Source organism: Chiloscyllium plagiosum, chromosome 19, assembly GCF_004010195.1.
Source record: "Chiloscyllium plagiosum isolate BGI_BamShark_2017 chromosome 19, ASM401019v2, whole genome shotgun sequence".
Taxonomy (NCBI): domain Eukaryota; kingdom Metazoa; phylum Chordata; class Chondrichthyes; order Orectolobiformes; family Hemiscylliidae; genus Chiloscyllium; species Chiloscyllium plagiosum.
This window is the reverse complement of record NC_057728.1, coordinates 55,993,825-56,012,018: the sequence shown is the minus strand read 5'-3', so window position 1 is coordinate 56,012,018 and position 18,194 is coordinate 55,993,825. Positions and strand designations below refer to the sequence as shown.

The following is an 18,194-nucleotide window of genomic DNA, read 5'->3' as shown; positions in this document are numbered from 1 at the left end:
TCTCTACCCTCCCACTCCCCACACCCTCCCACTCCCTACCCCGCCCGCTCCCTTCCCCTACCACCCAACCCCTCCCATTCCCTTCCCCTACCATCCACCTCCTTACTATATGACGAATGTTATTAAACCTGAAAGTTTTCAGAAAAGGTTTATGAGGATATTGCAAGAGCTGGAGGGTTTGAGCTATAAGGAGAGGCTGGATAGACTGGGGCTGTTTTAGCTGGAGCTTTGGAAGCTGAGGGGTGACCTTTAATAGTGTATAAAATTGTGAGGTGAATAGTCAAGGTTTTTTTTCCTCTCAAGGTAGGGGAGTGTAACACAAGAGGGAATAAATCTCAGGGGCAACACTTTCATGCAGAGGATGGAGTGTGTATGGGATGAACTGTCAGAGGAAATGGTGGAGGCTGCTGCAATTACAACATTTAAAAAGCATCTGGATGGGTAGTTGAGTAGAAGGGTTGAAAGGAAAATGGGTCAAATGTTGGCAAATGGGACTAATCAATTTGGAATCCCTGGTCAGTATGGACGACGAGTTGGTCTGAAGGGTCTGTTTCCATGCTGTACAGCTCTATGACTAAGTACTGTTGGTGTACTGACAGCTTTGAATAAAAGGAGACTATCGTTGTCTTGTCCCTGCTTTCCTCCACTCTTTTCCTATTCTGCAGAAATACGAATTGCTGATGCTTCACCTTTAAGGATTGATTTCATGTTCTCACTTGAATAGAAGCTGAGGATACACTTGTCTCAGGAAGTCAGGCTATTGCATAATACTCTGTAACAGCATCCTGTTTCAGCAAAGCCACAATAACTGATTGGTTTTCAGCTAGTGACAATATTTTACATGGTGGGCAAATAGAATCTGTAGCAAGATAAAGCACAAATCGTTTCTGCTGAGTTTTGTTAATGTTGTATTTGAGTATTCAATGTGCTTTTTTTTATTGTTGCTATTGCCAGATGCGGAAAGTCTGTAAATGGAAACAGACCAAACCTACCTTCAAGAATAGGTAAACGGCAGCAATGGATGAACAAGCACTTTTGGGTTTGAACCCAAATGCAGATGCAAGTTTCAGACAGAGGGTGAGTTAAACAACTCTAATTAAAATACCGCTTAATCAGTTTTGATTTGTCTAGGGAGGAATTTAATATTTTGTCAAGAGATGCAGGATGTTAATGTAACACAAATGGGTGACAAGCACAATAAGAATAGAGAAACAGTAGGCTTGGTACATCGAGTCTGCTGCATTGTTCATTGTGATTGTGGCTCATCTCATTGGATGCTGTTTCCCAATCCCATTCCCAAATCACTTGTTAGGTTTATTGTATAGAAATCTGTCAATCTCTGACAGATATACTCAATGAAACAGTAACAATGAACCTGAATATTCAGTAAGCAATGAATACACCCAGTCCCCAGCTTGCAAACAGGACCTGTTTTAATAGGACCACTTTATATTCTTCTGAACTCCAGTGACTGCAGGTCCAATCTTTCCTCAAAAGTAATCCCCTCACTCCTGGAATCAGTCAAGTGAAAATTTGTTTCATTGTCTGTGCTGTACAAAATGGCTTTTTCATTCGTCTACATTACAATCGTGACTGCACATGAATGGAGCTCATTGTGCAGTGCCTGAATGACATGGTAATTTGCACCGTTTGCATTTGCTGATGACAACTCCATAGCGAACACACTCCCTGCTCGTGCAATGTTTGTGACTTCAAAAGTGCTAGGTAGCTGTTGTATCAAATATGACAAAAACTAAACAAAGTCAGAAGGAAACACAACATTATTCTTGCTGCTTCCAGTTACCACCTCTCTCCTCTTCAGACCAACCCCTGTATTGCTCCCTTTTTTTGTATTCACGTTCTTGACATCCTCAAGTGCTGAGTTCCAAATTGGACCCAGTATTCTAGTGTTTATCTATGTTTAATGTAACTACCTTGTTTTTGTATGCTTTATTGAAGAAGCTTAGTATTCCACATGCCTTACATTTTAAGGCATTCTCTGGAAGGTTTATACATGATGGCTGATTCTCATGGTATCCTTTCTTTTGCTGTGATCACAGGGAAATGGAAGGGGCTAAATATAGTCCATAGGAAAATGGCTTTGCTCCCCATTAGAAATTAGCACCTGAGCATCCAAGTGACCTGATGGATAAAAGCATCTTCTGTTTTAAATTTCATGTACAGAAAGGTCCTGGGGCTGATTATTCATTAGGTCTGGAAAAACATATCTTGGACAGGACACTGCTCTTCTATATCTGGCCTCGGTACCATCTCTCCATAAACTATGCATTTCAAAGCTCCAATGTGATGTCTTCCAGAGTTAAATAGCTGGCGGACAGTTACTGTCCGGCCATGCAGATGATTATTGGTCACTTAAGAGCAAGCCTACATCTGTAATCTATGGAGGTTCTGCATTTCGAAAAGTGACCTTTCCTTTCCCCTTGTTTGTATCTGTCTGCTTAATCCAGGATGAAAGTACTATATTAAAACTGTAATTTCTCTCGATCCATATTCTAGGCATTGGCGTATTTTGAACAGCTAAAGGTCTCTCAGAATGCATGGCAAGTGTGTGCTGAAGCTTTAGCACAGGGAGTATACAGGTAGGAATTTGCAGACATTTCTACTCACCGTTGTAGCAGAAGAGAGTTTTCCTTTGATTTACGAAGCTTAACTGGTGTGCTGGAGACGAATGGGTGGGAAACTGTGGAGTATGCATACTTTGAATTTGGGGTGGGTGAGGTTTATGAGCAATTAGTGCTGGATCTCAACAAGAAAGCCACGAATTGGAATTACAGAAATTGCTGGAAAATCTCAGCAGGTCTTGCAGCATCGGTGAAGAGAAATTGCTTAACGTTTTAGGTCCAGTGATCCATCTTCAGAACAGATCTGAATCTGAAACATTAACTCCGATTTCTCTCCACAGATGTTGCAAGACTCGGGATTTTCCACCAATTTCTGTTTCTGTTTGATTTCCAGCTTTTTTATTTCAGTTTTTGTTTTAAACTAACTGCAATTGTTTTTCTTGTCCACAGTGATGACCATGTAAAGTTTTTTTGTATTCAAGTATTAGAACATCAAATTAAATTCAGGTAAGAGTGACTGTGCTATATATAGTGTCTGCCGGTGTTCTTTTTCAGAACACCCAAGGTGTGAAGTGTTGAACTGGAGCCTGGTCTTCACAACGTTTATAAACAGTTAGTTATTTGCAGTGACATTGATAAAACATATATTCTGATTCTATGGCTTCTGTGGAAAAAAAAGGGAAACCCCAGTTAAAAGGTCCACCATCACAATGAAATATTTTAAACAAAATGTCTACTGTTGTAGTTTTGTGATTGGGCAGCACTGCCTGAATAATTTTATGCCAATAGTTCTACTAAGATAAAGTTCACTATTGTGTTCTCCTTTGTGACACCTTGACCAGTCTCAGCTGACTGTCAAACTGATCAACACCTTGTTTTTCCCCTCTTTAAAATGTTATAATTGTTTGAAATCTGGCTTCTTGTATTTGCCCTGGTGAGTACATTGTGGAAAGCTTTGCCAATGTCTGTCTCTTCAGAAATGTTCAATTCCTGCAAATTAACATTTTCTGTTTAAATTGATCTTTCTTTGGAATTTGTAGGGAAACGTTTTTATAGAAATATAAGTAGTCTTTGATTATGAATTACTACCGGAATGCCATTCATGTACTCAAGTGCTTTTAACAGTGGTACATCGCAGATGCAGGCGGTGCTGAAATTGAGATCTCCCTTGACATTACTAAAGGGTCTTGTCAGAAAGTGTAATTAGAGTGGAAGCAATACAGAAACTGAGAAACATCCATGAACGTTACTTTTTATAGTATTTCTTAAAAATGGCTCTGTCAATTCTAAAATAAAACACATCTTTGTCATTTTTTAAACTTGTGAACCTATGGTAAATGCACCACTTGAGAATTTGCTTTCCATTTAATATTTACCGTATATCTTTTCACTGTTTAAAAATCCAATTGCTTATCTGCGGCTTTAAAGAAAAATGGAAAGAAAACTGCTGCCTGAAGTAAAAGTGTGCACTGCAGCTGTGCAATCTGCCATGTTCGCCAATGGCAACATTCTCCAGGATTGCATTCCGCCATGTGTGCGCACAAACTGTGGGCTTTTATTATACATAACTCTGCGTGTTTTTTATAATGCATTGTATCTATGGATATAAGATATAATAATGGAACCTTTCACCCTGCAATTACGAGCGCATACTATGCAGAAACTGCACTGCCATCACTAGCATTGTGTTAATGCTTCTTTTAAATAGTTTGGAATTTTTTTTTTCTTATTCATTTGTGGGACTTGGGTGTCGCTGGCTGGTCAGCATTGATAGCCCATCTCAATTTGCCCTTGAGAAGGTGGTGGTGAGCTGCCGCCTTGAATCGCTGTAACCCACTTGTGTGGGTTGACCCATAATGCCGGTAGGGAGGGGTTTCCGCAGTCGCTCTGTCATTGAGTGTATCTAGATTTCTAGATATTAAAGATAACCTAAATGACAGAGCAGGTTTAAGGGCTCAATGGTCTACTGTTCCTATTTCAGTGTCCCCAAGAGGATTTTTAACAGATTAAAGAATTTTCAACTGACAGTAGTATTAGTAACCAGAGGACACATTTTAAAATAAATGTCAAAAAGTGCCTGGACCAAGAGAACAGAATGGGAAATTTTTTAATTTTAACTCAGCAAATTCTAATCTTGAATGTCCTGCCTGAAAGGGTGCTGGGAGCAGTAACTTTCAAAAGGGTATTGAATAAATTCTTCCAAAGTAAAATATAAGCAGAGCTGTGAAGAGACCGGACAACTGCGGAGTAAATTATGCCATTTCAAAGAGTTGACCAAGACCAAGACCAAATACTCAGTGACTGTCTTTAGTTTACTGTTTCTGATTATGTTGAATTTGTTGAGTGCAGTTATAATCTTCTAAATCCATGGATTCTGTTTTAGTACAGAGTCCCGATCCTTTACATGGTAGGTATAGATATTCCAATAGCAGCAAAATAATTACTAACTAAACAAATCTGATGCCACTGTTTTCTGTATATTTTTTATTTGGCCTTTTTTAGTGTTTAGTGTGCTGCTTTTTGTTGATTTTAGGGAATGTGTGACAGTACCTTTATTGTAAGAGTATAAAGGTAGGAGCAGAAATCTCAAGGGTCTGCTTGGAGGCTGTTGCCTATTGCAATAAGCCCCACACAATGAAATAACTTTTTTAAAAATCCATGACTTAAAGATAAAAGTGCTCACTTGTTGGAAGAGATCTATGTATCTAAGATGCCATCTTTCAGGTGAGCTACTGAACTGCAGCTCAAAGTAACAGATCCCTTGGATTGTTTGGAAGAGCAGGGGAATTGTTGCTAGTGTCCCAACTAATGTTTCCCCACAATGTAACTAAAGCTGATTGGTCATTATGACATGACTGTTTGTGGGGGCTTGCTGTGCACAAGGTTACTGCTGCATTTGCTGTATTAAGTAATGATGGTGTTGCAAAAATTATGCTTTGTCAGACATGAACTGCTTTGGGGTCCCTGTTGAGAAAGGGTAAGGGTTATGCTAAATCTTTGTTATCCGTCGGGGTGTACGGGCACAGACCTCCTGCAGATAACACAGAAATGTGACTAGCACTGTAATAAGAATCCCCATTGTACTGCAAAGGGCCACGTAATCTGTTGGGATTAGTCAGTTTGGGAGAGGAGAAAATTGAGACTGGGCCAACCATGCATAATGGGTAAGTTTATAAATGCAAGTCTTTAATAACAAAATATTCCACGTGTAAAATGTTGATTCAGGTGTAACGTCTGACATTTTCAAAATGTGATGTATTTTGTGGTTCTTCAATATAGTCTCCTGCTGCAAGCTACTTAAATATTTTACTTGTCCTGTGAGCATAGGGCACAAAGTCTGATTTGGTTTTTAACTTTGCAGGTATGCTGCTCTGACTGGAGCACAACAACAACTTATTAGACAAACCATGATGACATGGCTTCAGGCTCAAGTGAGTTCTGCTACTGTCTTATTTGTCATTATTACAGTGAACAAAATGCTCAACTTTGCATGTGGCCAGGAGCACGTGAATTTTCAAAATTGGTTCTGGTTCCCACAAGCAGTTAAGTTTATTATATGGAGAAATGGGAATTGGGGCTAATCAGTATGCTTTCTAAGAGCAGACAGCAGAATGGTGGGCTGAATGGCTTCCTTATTTTTCCAAGGGTAGGGGGGTAGTTTTGGTATGCTGACTGATTCTCTTACCTCTTTGCAAAATTGGGATCTTCTCAATTACGCTTCAACTGAATTGATTTTTGATTTCACATCATGTCACATGCTCCAGATTCTGCAGGGGGGGAAGTCATAACATCAGAGTTTTGTTTTACAGCATGGATAAGAGGTCCTCGACCCATTATCCTTTTAAAGTCTGCTTTAAACACCATTCTTTAAACACTGAATCCTTCCACGTTTATCTTTTATCCTCCACAGACAGTGAGTCCACACCCAGAGAAGACTTTTATCCGCAACAAAGCGGCTCAGGTCTTTGCTATGCTTTTTCTAGCGGAGTATCTTACCAAGTGGCCCAAGTTCTTCTTTGACATTCTCTCAGTTGTTGGCCTTAATCCACGAGGAGTTGATCTCTACCTGCGAATCCTAATGGCTATCGACGCAGAAGTAGTAGATCGGGACATTGTTCACACAGCAGAGGTAAGAACGGTGAGCACAATTTTTATCTTTTGCTGGAATAATCTGTTATAGCTTAATTTCTACTCTGTGATTGACTTAGACAGTTGTGATTTTGTGTATAAATTTGCTTGGCAATAGTCAGTGGATTTATTTTTGCTTTTGCTCTTGGGATGTGGGTACCATTGGCTTGGCCAGCGTTTATTTTCCACTTCTATTTGCCCTTCGAAGTTGCTGATGAGCTGTCATTTCTCTGCCTTCAGTGTGGTGTAGGTATTAGGGAGGGGGTTCCTGGATTTTGACCAAGTCACAGTGAAAGAACCACGCTATATTTCCAAGTCAGAATGATGTGCAGCTTGGAGGGGAACTTGCAGGTGGTGGTACTGTCGTACATCTGTCCTTGTCAGGAGGTTGAGCTTATGTTTTTTGAATGTGCTGTCAAAGGAATGTACAGCTGCTGCTGGAAGCTAGTGAAGTTTAAACAATTGTTTACCTTTGCGTAAAATAGCTTCTACTTTTACACTTGAAATAAATGTTGCTGAGGAATTGCCAATTCTGGTTACATTGCTTGATGCTGATTTTTTGGCCAATAGGAATTTCACATTGTATTATTCCTAGATTCCAAAATTGAGAACTTGAGAAATTGGAAGGAGGATCAGGCACCATTATAACAGTTTAAAAATCTTTTAGGTTTTCAACAATATTTTGAATTGGAAGCACCATAATTTAATATCAAACAATTGCTCCATTGATCTGAAATAGGCAGGTAATTGACATTCTAATTCCAGTTGACTTTGATTTATTGTTGTCACATGTACTTAAGTACAGTGAAAAGTTTTGTTTTGCGAGCAGTACAGGCAGAACATAAATGAGGGCATCCAGATCATAGTGTGTTTCGGCAGAGCAAGGCATATGAAGTTACAGCTACATAGGAGGTGCACAAAAGCAAAATCAGTATTAGATTTGAAATTGGAGAGCTCCATTCAGTTAACAACAAGGAAGAAGCTGTCTTTGAAGCAATTGGTGCATTTGATCAAGCTTCTGTGTCTTCTATCTGATGGAAAAGGTTGTAAGAGAGTATTACTAGGGTGGGAGAGATTTTTGTTGACAGCCTTTCGGGCAGCACGGTGGTACAGTGGTTAGCACTGCTGCCTCACAGCACCAGAGACCCGGTTTCAGTTCCCGCCTCAGGCAACTGTCTGTGTGGAGTTTGCACATTCTCACCGTGTGCGCGTGGGTTTCCTCCCACAGTCCAAAAATGTGTAGGTTAGGTGAATTGGCCATGCTAAATTGCCTGTAGTGTTAGGTGAAGGGGTAAGTGTAGGGGAATGGGCCTTGGTGGATTGCTCTTTGGATGGTCAGTGTAAACTTGTTGGGCCCAAGAGCCTGTTTCCACACTAAGTAAGTAATCTACTATTTCCGTGGCAATAGGAAGTGTGGATGAGGTCCATGGATGGGGGGTTGGCTTTCGTGATGGTTTCTATAGTTTCTTAGTGGTCCTGGGCAGAGCAATTGCCATACCAAGCCATTATGTAGAATGCTTTCTATGGTGCATCTGTAAAAGTTGGTACAACTGAACACATTCAAACCAAAATGAAATTTGACAGACCATAAGTTTCACTTTGTAATTTGAGTACCATAGTAATTGGACATTGAACGTATTGATTATTACACAAAATGAAAAATAAATGAATGAATGTTACACTACGCAAGAATTATTTGATGTGGTCTCATCATAAATATCAAAAGCTAATATTCAACCTTTTTGTCCTTAACCAGGACTTTACAGATCAGCCAGTTTTAAGGGTAACCCTATTTCTAGCTTGAAAGTTCCCTGTTCAGTGGCTGGCTGTAAATTGGTTCACTCAGTGCTATTTCTTAGTGTCTTTTCCTGAGATTCTTAAACCACGTTAGTGCAGCTCCAATTTCCTTTAAACATTAGGATGCAGAAAAGGAATTTCTGGGACTTTCCAGCATCTCTTCTGCCCGGCATGTTTTGGAGACTGCTAAACTGCACTGCTGCAGTTATGAATCTTTATTTGAATGACCTGCTCCTCTCTCTGAAAGAAATCTGTATCTTCACAGAGCTTGTGGATGAATCTTTCTGAAAAGATTTGTTTCTCTGTCCTCCTATGCTACAGGACATTGGCTGTCTCTAGGCAACAGCCCAGTTTTTTTCTCCATTCTGCCCTTTTTAAGACATCAAACTATTTCTCTCTAGGGTTTTAAAAAGGCCTCATTTAAATGCATATAACACATTTCCAGGCAACTTAGTACCGCATTCAGAAGTGTAAAATAAAGCTAATTTAATGTTTCCCCTGAGTGCTCACATTATGTATATCTTTAAGTTTGATTTTGTTCTATAATTCTGACCCCTTTAGAACTCCAGTTTGTGAGTAATGATAAAGTACCATGAACCACCTTCATAAAGGACTGACGGGACACAAATGCTAACAGAACCATACCTCAGCACAAAGCTTTGTGAAAATGCACTTGGATGAAAAGAAACATGTTAAATGCTTAGAGATTGGATGCATTGCCTCTTGTAATTTCAAGTATAAATGTGAAAATGTTATGGCAAATTTCAAGGTTAGGGATAAGATTTTTGAAAACCATTAAAATCTCAAATTTGAGCACCAGTTGTTTTATGCCACCTAGTATGAAGGAGCAATTGTTGTGATATTCCCTGATAATGGTGCTGTGGCCACCCAAAGGGCATATTACCTATCAAACATGAATAATGATACTGTGTGGCACATATCTGCCAGTTGGGATGTGTCAGCTTATATCAAACAATTTATTTGCTTTCTTAAAGTAACTGAACTGTGAACTTCTTTAATTATGTATGACTTCTGTCATTAATATTGGTGGTGTGGCGACTTATAAAACTTTTCACTGTACTTTTCATGTAAACATACATGTGACAATAAATGTCTATTCTATTCTAATGGGCAATGTACTGACCCTACTAAACTACCCCATTCTTGCAAAACTCAAAACCTAATAAAATCTCAGGATCCCTGCAGTGTGGAACAGGCCTTTCGGCCCAACAAGTCCACATCGACCCTGTGAAGAGTAACCCAACCAGACCCATTCCCCTACCCTATTTTTACTCTAAATTTACCCATGACTAATGCACCTAACCTCCACATCCCTGAATACAATGGGCAATTTAGCATGGCCAATTCACCTAATCTGCACATCTTTGGATTGTGGGAGGAAACCCACACAGACATAGGGCGAATGTGCAAACTCCACACAGTCACCTGAGCCTAGAATTGAACCCAGGTTCCTGGCACTGTGAAGCAACAGTGCTAACCACTGATCCACCATGTCGCCTCTGTAATATTAAATGTGTTTTCATGATAAGGCAGTATTCGCTGAGTGATAGTTTAATACTTATCAGTTTAAAATTATCAATTGGGGCTTGCAATGTGGTTCATTTAAGCTCACTAGAAATTGGCGATACTCCGAGACCAATTCTCTGCTCTGAGGTAAAATGATAATGTCAGGCATTGTACCTTTTATTGAAACAGAAAGCATGTGGAAGATGATAGCTGCCTGGTACATACTTGATGACAGCATTTTGATCAATCAGTGTTGACTTGCCATCATTGTCAATCATTTGACTATCATCATTTTTCTCATGCACTGCAGATTGATGCTCCCTCTGAAGTTTGACGCTCTTGTGTCTGTCCTTATGAGTGCAAAGTAAAAAAAAAACTCACCCTTGCTTTATCCATGAGCAAATATAATAACATTGAAAGTAAAAATCTGTTGGGTTCAAACAAATTTAGTTGCAGTCCAAGTCTTTATTTTTCCTTTCCTGGAGCAGGTGAGACTTGAATCCAGGCCTTCAGGTCTAGGAGTACCTCTGTACCACAAGAGGGCCCTACAGCAGTCCAAGTCAAATCTCCCACTGAATCTGAAACAGTTAGTCATAGATGTACAGCAGTTGTCGGAGTTCATTACCCCTATGTTCAGCGTCATTTGAATAGTGTCTTGGTATAATTTCTGAAGTCCTCGATTTAAACATGCCTTTTTTTTGTAAGTGTGGTCTTAAAGATCTGCTGACCTTGCTGTAGCTATGGACTCTAGAGAATGCAGCATTTTTTCTCATACCTGAGCTTCCCTTCATCTGCAATACTTCCCTGTACATTTTTTAAGTAGTGAAGGGATGATTTGAAATATGGCTTCCAAAGATTAAAGATTGTTAAAAACAGTACCTTTCTTTTTAATATATACATCGAGACTGCTGAGTGAGGGAAGGGAAGAGATTGCAGTGGCTTTAATATTAATTTTAAAATCTTACTGGCCATAAGAATAGTGCCAGAGGACTAGAGGGCAACTAATGAGTTCCATTATTCAACAAGAGTGACAAGGATAAACCAAGAAACTACAGGCCAGTGAGTCTAACACAGTAATAGGAAAACTACTGGAAAATATTCTCAATTACAGAATTAATCTCATCTTGGAGAGACATGGCTAAATCAAGGATAGTCAGCATGATCAAGCTGTCAGATGGGCTGAAGAATTGCAAATGGAATTTAATCCTGAAAAATGAAGTGTGATGCATTTTGGGAGGAGTAAACAGTCAAGGTGGTAGATGTTGGATGTTCTGATCCTAGGAAGCAGAAGGGGACCTTGGTGTGCATAATAGTTGGATTCTTGAAGGCAACAGAGCAGGTGGATTAGGTGGTTAAAAATGCGTTATTACATACCTGCCTTTATTATTTAGGCATTGAATACAGAAAGAGGAGGCTATAATGGAAATGTATATAATGTTAGGTCACAACTGGAGTACTGTTTGCTGTTTTGGTTGCTACACTGTAGGAAGGATGTGATTATGCTCAAAGGGTGCAGAGGAGATTCAGCTCCTCAGCTGAAGTGAAGCAGCTATGACGAGAGACTAGATAGGCTGGTGCAGGTTTTCTTAGAGTAGGGAAGGCTGAGGGGGAAACCTGCTTGAGGTTTACAAAGGTGAGGGACTTAAATGGGCTAGTTAGATAGGAACTTTTCCACTTAGAGGGTCAATAACCAGGGAGAACAGTATTGAGGTAAAGAGCTGAAGATTTAGAAGGGGTTTGAGGACATGTTTTCGTTCACTCTGAGGGTGGTGGACATCTGGAACTCTCTAAAAGGGTGCGAAACCTTGACATCGAAGAACTATCGAGATGAGCATATGAAATGTCATAGTATTCAAGGTGACAAGCCCATTGCTTGAAATGGTAATAGACTGACACTTAATAACCATGGACATAATAAGGTCTCTTTAGTGCTGTAAGATCGGAGTTGATAAAATGTGGAGCTGGACAAAGCACAGCAGATCAAACAGCATCAGAGGAGCGGGAGAGTCAATATTTTGGGTAGGACCCTTCATCAGGATCTCTGCCTCTGTCGCTATGTTGGAACTACCACTGCATCAAATTTGGGATTTTTATTCTGGAGAACAGACGCTTGATCAAGTTTGTAATTGAGTTTGAAATCTAAATTTCTTGCATTAAAAATGAGGACATCCTGTTTTTGAGGGAAAACGTTGCTTCGTTAAAAGGATGCTTTGGTGAATTAAAGTATTTTCTGTCACTACAGGAGTGTAGACGAAATACTTTAATAAAGGATGCAATGAGGGAACAATGTATACCAAATCTCGTGGAATCCTGGTACCAGATCCTGCACACCTATCAGGAAACCAACTCTGAACTAACGTGTCAGTGCCTTGAGGTTGTTGGAGCTTTTGTATCCTGGATTGACTTGAATCTGATAGCAAATGACAGGTATGTGTTTTCTTAATGTTTTGTTTTCAGACAAAACTGTTTTTCCCTCATTGTGAAAGAAAAGCTTCTTTGCCTTTACATGAATAGGACTCATTAGAATTCTTTATATGATACCCCATCATTAGTGTGCATTGTTTCCTTTAATAAAATGGTGCATGGATAAAAAGTAATCCAATTAACTGAGTGTTTAACTCATAGGAGCTTGCTGTGTACAAACTGGCTGCTGCATTTCCTACATTACATCAGTGGCTTAACTTCATCAGTACTTCATTGGTGTGAAGTCTTTTGAACTGGTACTGAGGTCATGAGATACACACTATAAATGTAAGCTTTTTCACTTGATGTCTCTGAGCAAGCAGTCAGCTCAGGCCATGTAGGTTAACCATGGTTGGTCTTCATACAAACAAACTTTGAAGGCTTTGAAAGTTGGAAAGGCTGTGGATACTATTAGTCAAGCAGCTTCACTCTCTCAAATTCTGCTTAATAAATTTAGAAGCACTAATCTTCCTTCCTTTGTCTCTATGCACAATTTTATTTTACTAGGATAGTGAACACAATGTAACTGTAATTTACAACATAAAAATTTACCTAGTGCGTGTTACTTTAGTTTACAAATCTTACCAGGAGGCACACTGGCTCTCAATGTCAGGGCGTCAGGTTTGCTTCCAACCTGAGGGCATCTGTCTGTGTGAAATTTGCACGTTTTCCCCATGTCTCTGGGTTTCCTCCCACAGTCCGAACATGTGCAAGTTAGGTGGATTGACCATGCTAAATTGCCTTGGGCTGTCCAGTCTAGGTGGATTAGCCAGAGGAAATTCAGGATTACAAGGATTGGGTGGATCTGGATGGAATGCTCTTCGGCGGGTCACTGTGAACTCGATGGACCAAATGGCCTGCTTCCACGCTTCTCTGCTTCTGTCTTCTGCACTATGGACACAGGATTGAGGGATGCTGGATTTATGACACGAAAGGAAAAGACATGATAGCCATGATTTAGTTTAGCTCCTGGTTTCATTCATTGCCTGTAATACTTGTCTGCATCAGTAATTCATCTCTTGCCTTCTATCAAGGGACAACTCAAGAGTGTGTACTTGAAAGCTGTTCACTTGCCTGATTGGGTGCAGCTCCAAAACCCTTGAACAGTCTACTTGATTAACAACCTTGAAGGAGATGCAAGTTCAACCGTATAGGTGGCAGTATATACGGTTTACAAAATGCAATGCAGTAACTCACCCAAGCTCTTTGGACAGCACTTTCTTTGGACTGGGGCAGCAGATGCATTGGAACGCAGCCACCACCTACAAGTTCCCTTCCAAGTTGCACATCATCCAATGTCACCATTCCTTCATTGTTACTGTGTCAAACTCATGGAACTCCCTTCTTGATCAGCACTGTGGCTGTTCCTATATATCCAAAGAACTGCAGCACTTCAACAAGGAGGCTTATTTTCTCAAGGGCATTTAGACTTGGGCAATAAATGAGAACCTAGTTATGCCCACATGCTGTAGCAGAATTATCTAAAAATTTGGAAGGTTCAAACTGAATCAAACTTGCATTGTTTGATTTGAAAGTTAAATTTTACTTTGGATATGAAATTTTTGTTTATAGTGCCCTGGAGAGGAAGGCCAAGGGCAAAATGACCTTATTGCTGTCAACCCATGAATTGTCCCAAAACCACGTGACTGGCAGTGACAAAACATTTGCTCTTTGTGCTGAAGTTTAAATGATGAGTATTGTTTTAAAAGTAATTACAGGAAATAGGAAGGAAAGGTCCATGGCATCACTGGTGTATGACAAGTGATTTTTTTTTTCATTGTTTGTAATACGAATTTTTTGTTGTTTTGCTTAAGCCTTTGCAAAATACAATAACGTTCCCCTTTAATGTCCAGTGTCTGGCTTATATCAAAATATCTCGTTGTGTTCTGCTGGTCTGTGTAGTTGACTAACTTTTTATTGCAATGCATTTCTACTTTAAAATAAAGGCAAGCATTGAACAACTGCACATTGTCCACCCCCTCCCCGAGTGAGGGAAATTTTATTAATAAAGATCAGGCAGCCTGTGTAAGCTAAAACATCTGGTATGTTGAGTTAATTTCCCTTGCCTAGCAGTTGTGGAGAACTTCCATTGAAACAGTGGATCTGTAATTCTCATTCCCCATGTGGTCAATTGAACATAGACTAAAGATCTGGCCTAGGACAGCAAGTGTGAAGGTGCTGTCCCTACTGATGTTTTCAGACTTTGACAACCAATTTTGTGATGTGTAGGACTAGACCCGTCAGGAGTGAACAACATTCTGAAAAGTTATATCAGACTGAATGTTAACTCTGTTTCTCTTGCAGATACTGCCAGGCATGGGGTTTCTCCAGCATTCTTTCTCTCTCTCTCTCTCTCTCTCTCTCTCTCTCTCTCTCTCTCTCTCTCTCTCTCTGTAGGAATTTGTCATTTAAAGATTGTCGCCACCAATTTGTTTTTTATTTGTTTTTCTTTCTAGGTTTGTGAATTTGTTGCTCAGTCACATGTCAGTGGAAGTCCTCCGTGAGGAAGCCTGTGACTGTCTATTTGAAATCGTAAATAAAGGCATGGATCCTGTTGATAAGACAAAACTTGTGGAATCGCTATGTCAGGTGCTGCTGGCTTCTGGCTTCTTCAACACTGAGCAGGTCTGTGCTATAGTACAATTACAGCAAGTATTCCTTTTTTTGTATTTGGCTGTGCTCCCTCTCTAATAGTTTGAAAGTTGTGATGAGAGATTCGCATGTTACTTATGACAAATAAATATGATTGGCTGTTTCTGTTGTTGGACACGAGGGTCCCCTTAAAACTGAATTTTCTAGGTTTTTCTTATGTAACAGACAGCCTGATAGAATGACTGCTCCTGCAGTAACCAGCATTTCATAAACAAGCAAATGTCTTTTAATAAAGACAGAAGAATGCAATAAAGGTCATAAGAATCATCAGGATAACAGATCACAATGATCTATTGAAGTGATGTCAATAACTTATCTGGCGCCATGTGTACCCCATAATCAATGCTGTGTTTGGGGAAAATAAGTACTGCTCTTAGAAATAATTTATAATTAGCCTTCAGGTGAAGTTGGGCAAGTAGGGAACAGTTATCAAGACATCAAGTGTAGTTGTTCCATGTCCATTGGCTAGAATGGGTGATTGACATAACTACTAGTCCCTAGAAGTAGGTTAATGCTACACAACAACTGCTCAGGTTAGAGCGAAGTCCTTATCTGGTGGCCCTTGTAAGACCATAAATAGGGATAGGAGTAGGCCATTTGGCCCCTCCAAATCTGCTATGCAATTCAACAGGTTGATTGACATTCCTCATGTCCACTTTCCTGCCCGTTTTCCCCCTATCGATTAGTTTCTTGACAGGAGCTTGCTGCTTCGGGTGGACGATCCAGTGAAGCTCCGAAACACTTCCACTGGAGAACAAGAAGCTGCCTTCACAGCACTTTTCTAAGTACAAACCTTACTTTCCCAAAACTGCATTGATAAGAGGGTACATATAGTGCCAGATAAATCAATGACGTCACTTCAATGGATCGTCATGTCCTCTGTGATCCCGGTGATTCGTGTGACCTTCCTTGTACCTTCCCTTTGTCTAATTTACTGGGATGTTCATGATTGCAGAAGGTTCATTACTGTGGTAGCAGTCATTTATGTCAGGTTGCCTGAAATAATAATTTAGTTTTAAAGGGTCCCCAATCTATTGTGGTCAAAGTAATATGGCCCAAAATCACCATAGAGAAGATAGATTAAATTGCCTACTAGTTTTGTGGTGCAGTTCATTTTATTTTTGGTAAATAAGCTAAACATTCTTGTTTTCCCATTCAGTGGTGCATTTATTCAGGCATATTAGTTAACTTGGTAAGATGGCTAGTTTGTGTTTCAGAACAATGCCAATTCTATGGGTTTGATTCTCATTTCAACTGATGTAGACTTGACCTATCCTTTCTCTTCTGTCCTTTAGTCTGTAGGGTGATAATTTTGAACCATCTAGTAAATGACTCCTGATGTAGCATCAGCAGGTAATAAGTAATGGCAGAGCATACAAATTAACTAATGTAGTTACTCAATCACTCAGCCTGCATAGGTATCAGTGAAACTTAGAATCGCTCCTTTGGTGGAGTTACGCTGGTTTTCAGTTGCAATTTTGAAACAGAAGTTCTGTTGAAAGTGGTGCAGAATCAACACCTGGACCAAAGGCTATTAGATAATGTTTTGGCTTCAAGGTGATTAATGTAAAGATAGCATAAAATATGTTGAGGGAATTCAATCCTTGTGTCAAGTGCAGGGTCAGAATTAATTAGGTATGGCACAAGGAGTGTTTAAAATCATTGTTTTCTACTTCCTGTAGCAAGCATTTGCACAGGAAGACTGAGATGTTGCACCAATGAAGCAAAAAATACCATTGTTTGGATGTGTTGGGGAATGGCAACAGTTTTATTTTTGCGTGACTGGTATATTCAAAGTCCTGTGTAACAAGGCATCACAAGCGCCACCTTTTAAAGATGCGTTCTTCATCATTCCTGCACAGTGGCAGCCATCCGTGCCATCTATACGATGCACTGCAGGAACTTGTCAAAGTTCCTTCGACAGCACCTTCCAAACCTGTGACCTCCTGAACAAGAGCTGGAGAAGCTTTGGAACACCACCTACCTCCAAGCCACACTAAAGCCTTATTTGGAATGCTAGCACTTTGACTTTACTGTGTCTCGGCCAAAATTACAGGAGCTCCCTTTCTAGCAATACGACTGGACGACTACTGCACCAATCCAAGAAGGCAGCTCATCGGCTTGATGGCAATTAAGGATGGACAACACATTATACCGATGCCAGCATTACCCACACCTTAATATTAATGAGTAAAGAATTATTGAGAGTGGGAGTTTAAAAACTGGCCTTGCTAGTGATGCTCACGTACCAAGGAAGTAAAATGACTGCAGAGAGGTAAACATTCTTTTGCAGTGCATCAGACTAATGAACTTGTTTTCCTATCTAGGAGGAAGATGTTGACTTTCTGGCAAGATTTTCCAAGCTGGTTAATGGGATGGGCCAGGCGTTGATAACAAGTTGGAGTAAGCTTGTAAAAGCAGGGGATGTGAAGAACAGCCAGATGACCGTTCAGGCAGTGGAGGCAAAAGTGCCTCTTCTGCTTAAGCTGCTTGTGCACGAAGATGATGATATTTCTTCAAATATAATCGGTTTCTGCTATGACTACCTTCATATGCTTAAACAAGTAAGTTAGAAGACAAAAGGGTTTCTAGTGTCTGATTTTGTTGTTTTAGTAAAAATTTGTTTGGGCTAAAGCAACCTTTGCATGGAGTGGAAAGAAAGCTGGGTGGACACCTAATTTATCTAATGTTTCATCAAGTTGTGCATTTTTTTTTTTGTCTCATTCCACCTGTCCCAAATTTGAATTGCAGACGGGTTTATTTTCTGTTAAAAATCAGCTAACTGAGGTTGGCCTCGCTTGGGAGGAAATAGTTGTGCAACTCCGTGTTATGTAATTGTACTGTTCTGAAACCGTAGAACTTTGCTGGAGTGGATTGAATTTGTTGGCAGCTCCTTGAGTCTTCAGGTTCTTTAATAACGACCCACCTTGAAATCTGATGATATAGATGTTGGGGTCCAAGAAATGAAACCGTGTTACAGCTGAGCTGCATAATAGAATTTTTTTTTAGATAATAGAATATATGAAAATGGGAATTATCCCACAT

The 18,194-nt window shown here is 39.9% G+C and overlaps 1 protein-coding gene across 4 annotated transcripts in view; it reads left to right on the top strand.

Annotated features, from left to right (window-relative positions):
• Positions 1–18,194, top strand: part of xpot (exportin, tRNA (nuclear export receptor for tRNAs)) — a 56,206-nt gene that overhangs the window by 898 nt on the left and 37,114 nt on the right. For 3 of the 4 annotated variants that reach the window (XM_043709955.1, XM_043709954.1, XM_043709953.1), the window contains exons 2-9: positions 955–1,077; positions 2,518–2,600; positions 3,033–3,089; positions 5,944–6,013; positions 6,493–6,720; positions 12,277–12,461; positions 14,954–15,122; positions 17,477–17,713. In XM_043709955.1, coding sequence (XP_043565890.1) covers positions 1,018–1,077; positions 2,518–2,600; positions 3,033–3,089; positions 5,944–6,013; positions 6,493–6,720; positions 12,277–12,461; positions 14,954–15,122; positions 17,477–17,713 — 1,089 coding nt within the window. In that variant the 5' untranslated portion in view covers positions 955–1,017. The remainder of the gene's footprint in view (positions 1–954; positions 1,078–2,517; positions 2,601–3,032; positions 3,090–5,943; positions 6,014–6,492; positions 6,721–12,276; positions 12,462–14,953; positions 15,123–17,476; positions 17,714–18,194) is intronic. The other variant, XM_043709957.1, reaches the window with a different exon arrangement.